The sequence below is a fragment of the Capsicum annuum genome, chromosome 6 (genome assembly GCF_002878395.1).
Source record: "Capsicum annuum cultivar UCD-10X-F1 chromosome 6, UCD10Xv1.1, whole genome shotgun sequence".
NCBI lineage: Eukaryota > Viridiplantae > Streptophyta > Magnoliopsida > Solanales > Solanaceae > Capsicum > Capsicum annuum.
In genome coordinates, this window is record NC_061116.1 from 18,310,720 (window position 1) to 18,313,205 (window position 2,486).

General features: G+C 30.7%; 1 protein-coding gene across 1 annotated transcript; it reads left to right on the forward strand.

Annotated features, from left to right (window-relative positions):
• Window positions 1-204: 204 nt before the first annotated feature.
• Window positions 205-2,076, forward strand: LOC107873510 (metallothionein-like protein type 2). Its single transcript, XM_016720380.2, has 3 exons — window positions 205-565; window positions 991-1,062; window positions 1,703-2,076. Exons 1-3 carry the CDS (start codon window positions 504-506, stop codon window positions 1,797-1,799), a joined length of 231 nt encoding a protein of 76 aa, XP_016575866.1. The 5' UTR covers window positions 205-503; the 3' UTR covers window positions 1,800-2,076.
• The last annotated feature ends 410 nt before the right edge of the window (window positions 2,077-2,486 follow it).

Genomic DNA, 2,486 nt, shown 5'->3' on the forward strand with positions numbered 1-2,486 from the left:
GACATAGTACAGGAGTCCATCAAACCATTTTACCTTACTAATATGACTTTTTAAGTTGCAAGGATTTACATACGTTAAGCGATATATTTCTTAGTATGAATTTGACATTGGATATTATTAACTTAAAATCTTAAACTTCACATTGGCATACCCCCACATAATTATATAAATTGAACGAAATAAGAATTAATTTTTTCCCAAAGGTTTTGATATTATTCTATTTCTAATGTAAAAAGTCTAACATGCTTAGTCAATTTTTATAGAAGCAAGTGTAATGCCTTCTTATCTTTTAAAAAAAAAAAAAAAAAAAAAAAAAAAAAAAAACATTCTACATTTTAAGACGTTATTCACTAAACCATACTATTGGTCCACGTGTCAAACATACAATGACCAATTCCCTCTTCCCTCCTATAAAAGGCCCTTCATCTTTTACCAAAACAACAATTACTACTTTCTCAATTTCTTTCTGAAATACTATTAAGTCCTTCAAATTCGAAAAGAGAATGTCTGGCTGTGGAGGAAACTGTGGTTGTGGTTCTAGCTGCAGTTGCGGCAATTGTGGAGGGTAAGCCATAAATAATATTTTACAAACCTATTCTAAGTTCTAGATTTTCAAATATATAGTTTGCTATCAGTAATAATTGTAAATATACTAATAAAGTTGTAGTATCTTAAATATTGGTGAAATATTCAAAACTTATTTGATGAGGAGTATTTCAATTGGAACAATGGTATTCATGTAGAAATTTTAACTTTTATTTTCTGAATGAAGCTCATGTCCAGACACATCCTGAACTCTCAAATACTCATTTTTAGCTTCAGCTTCAGATATTCTCTCTTCAATTTCGACCAAATTTATGATGTACAAATAAGTTTGATATTGGTACATACAAATATGCACCAAATATATAGTAATATACACATATATAGTTCAAATCTGAGAGTAATAAATATTATTTATGATAATTATATGATCTCAATTTGTTGCAGGTGCAGCATGTACCCTGATTTGGAGAAGTTAACTACCTTTACCATCATCGAGGGAGTTGCATCTGTAAACAAGTATATAATATTCATAGTTTTCCTAATTTATTTGGCATCATTCGAATTTTGAAAATCAAATTTTAAGTTTTGATCTTAAATGTAATATAGATATAAAGTCTTTAAATTTTGAAAACAAATTTACATATGAACAAGTAAGTAATATTTTACCTCCCCCAGGCCCGTTCCTTCCTCCCTGCCCCTTTATTTTGTTACGAGTTTAAGTTTATGTATTTATGGTCTAAAAAATACTAACACGAGTAGGTGATTTATAACGTAGGCATAAAATCAATTTTTTCTTTAGATTATATCAGAATTAGGTCTAGTCCAATTCATTATTTCATCTAATATTGGCCCCCCATCTTATCTCGTCCACGCTTCACATGTCGGGTCCGAGATATGGGGGTATTGAGGCCACATCGGTTACAAATATAGTCGTAAATGGAAAGTTAGTAAAAATCGCAAGATAGCCGCTATGATAATTCATGAGTTAATTTGTGTTACGCATATAACTTAACAGATCTTTAGACTATCATCAGTCTGTCTGTGTATATAACTTATATATCCTTTTGTTATTTTGGGTTAGACAGATGGGTAGTTTGCCAATAGTCAATAGATTTATTGATGGTCAATTAATGATTCTGTGTGACTATATTTGCAGCAAAGCAACGGCTGAGGGATCAGTTGAGAAAGCAACAGAAGGAGGGCATGCATGCAAGTGTGGATCAAGCTGCAACTGTGACCCTTGCAACTGTTGAAATTCTACTCTATAGGGTTTCCACTATGGACATGAAAAAATAAATTGTGTTTCTGTATTTATTAAGTGTTGTATGAACTATGCAATATTGTGTTATAAAAGCTTTGTATAATAATTTGAATAAGACTATAGCCATGTAATTAACAGTGTGGGATGTTACTCTACTCTCATGGCTTTTGTGTTTGGTTGTTTAATTTGATGTTTGTTTGGAGGAGGCTTATCTGAGCTGTAACACAAATCATATTAATGTGCAATATATAAGTTATCTCCTTTGTTCATTGTGTCCATCTGTTGTTTTTCTTTCTAGCACGGTTTGTGATTTGTCCCTTTTTAAGAAGTATTGTATTGATGTCCGTCAATTCAAAATTTAAAGTCGGTGACTTCATAATAATCTTGATTTGTTGTAGGTATATATTTTTATTTTACTTGATCTAGTTTGAGCAGAAAAGAAATAAAGGTAGTTGAACGCAATTTATCATAAATCTGTCTAAATTGATGTTGAAGTGATTCATTACAACAAGTTAAACGACACTAATATTTTAAAAATCTTTTACAACTTTAGGATATGAGAGATAAACTCATCGCAAACACTTGTTATAATTCTGAAAATCCAAGTGTTTCATAATTCTGAAAATCCAAGTGTTTCATCACTGTTATATTTACTTTTCATTTACTTGTTTATGCTTCA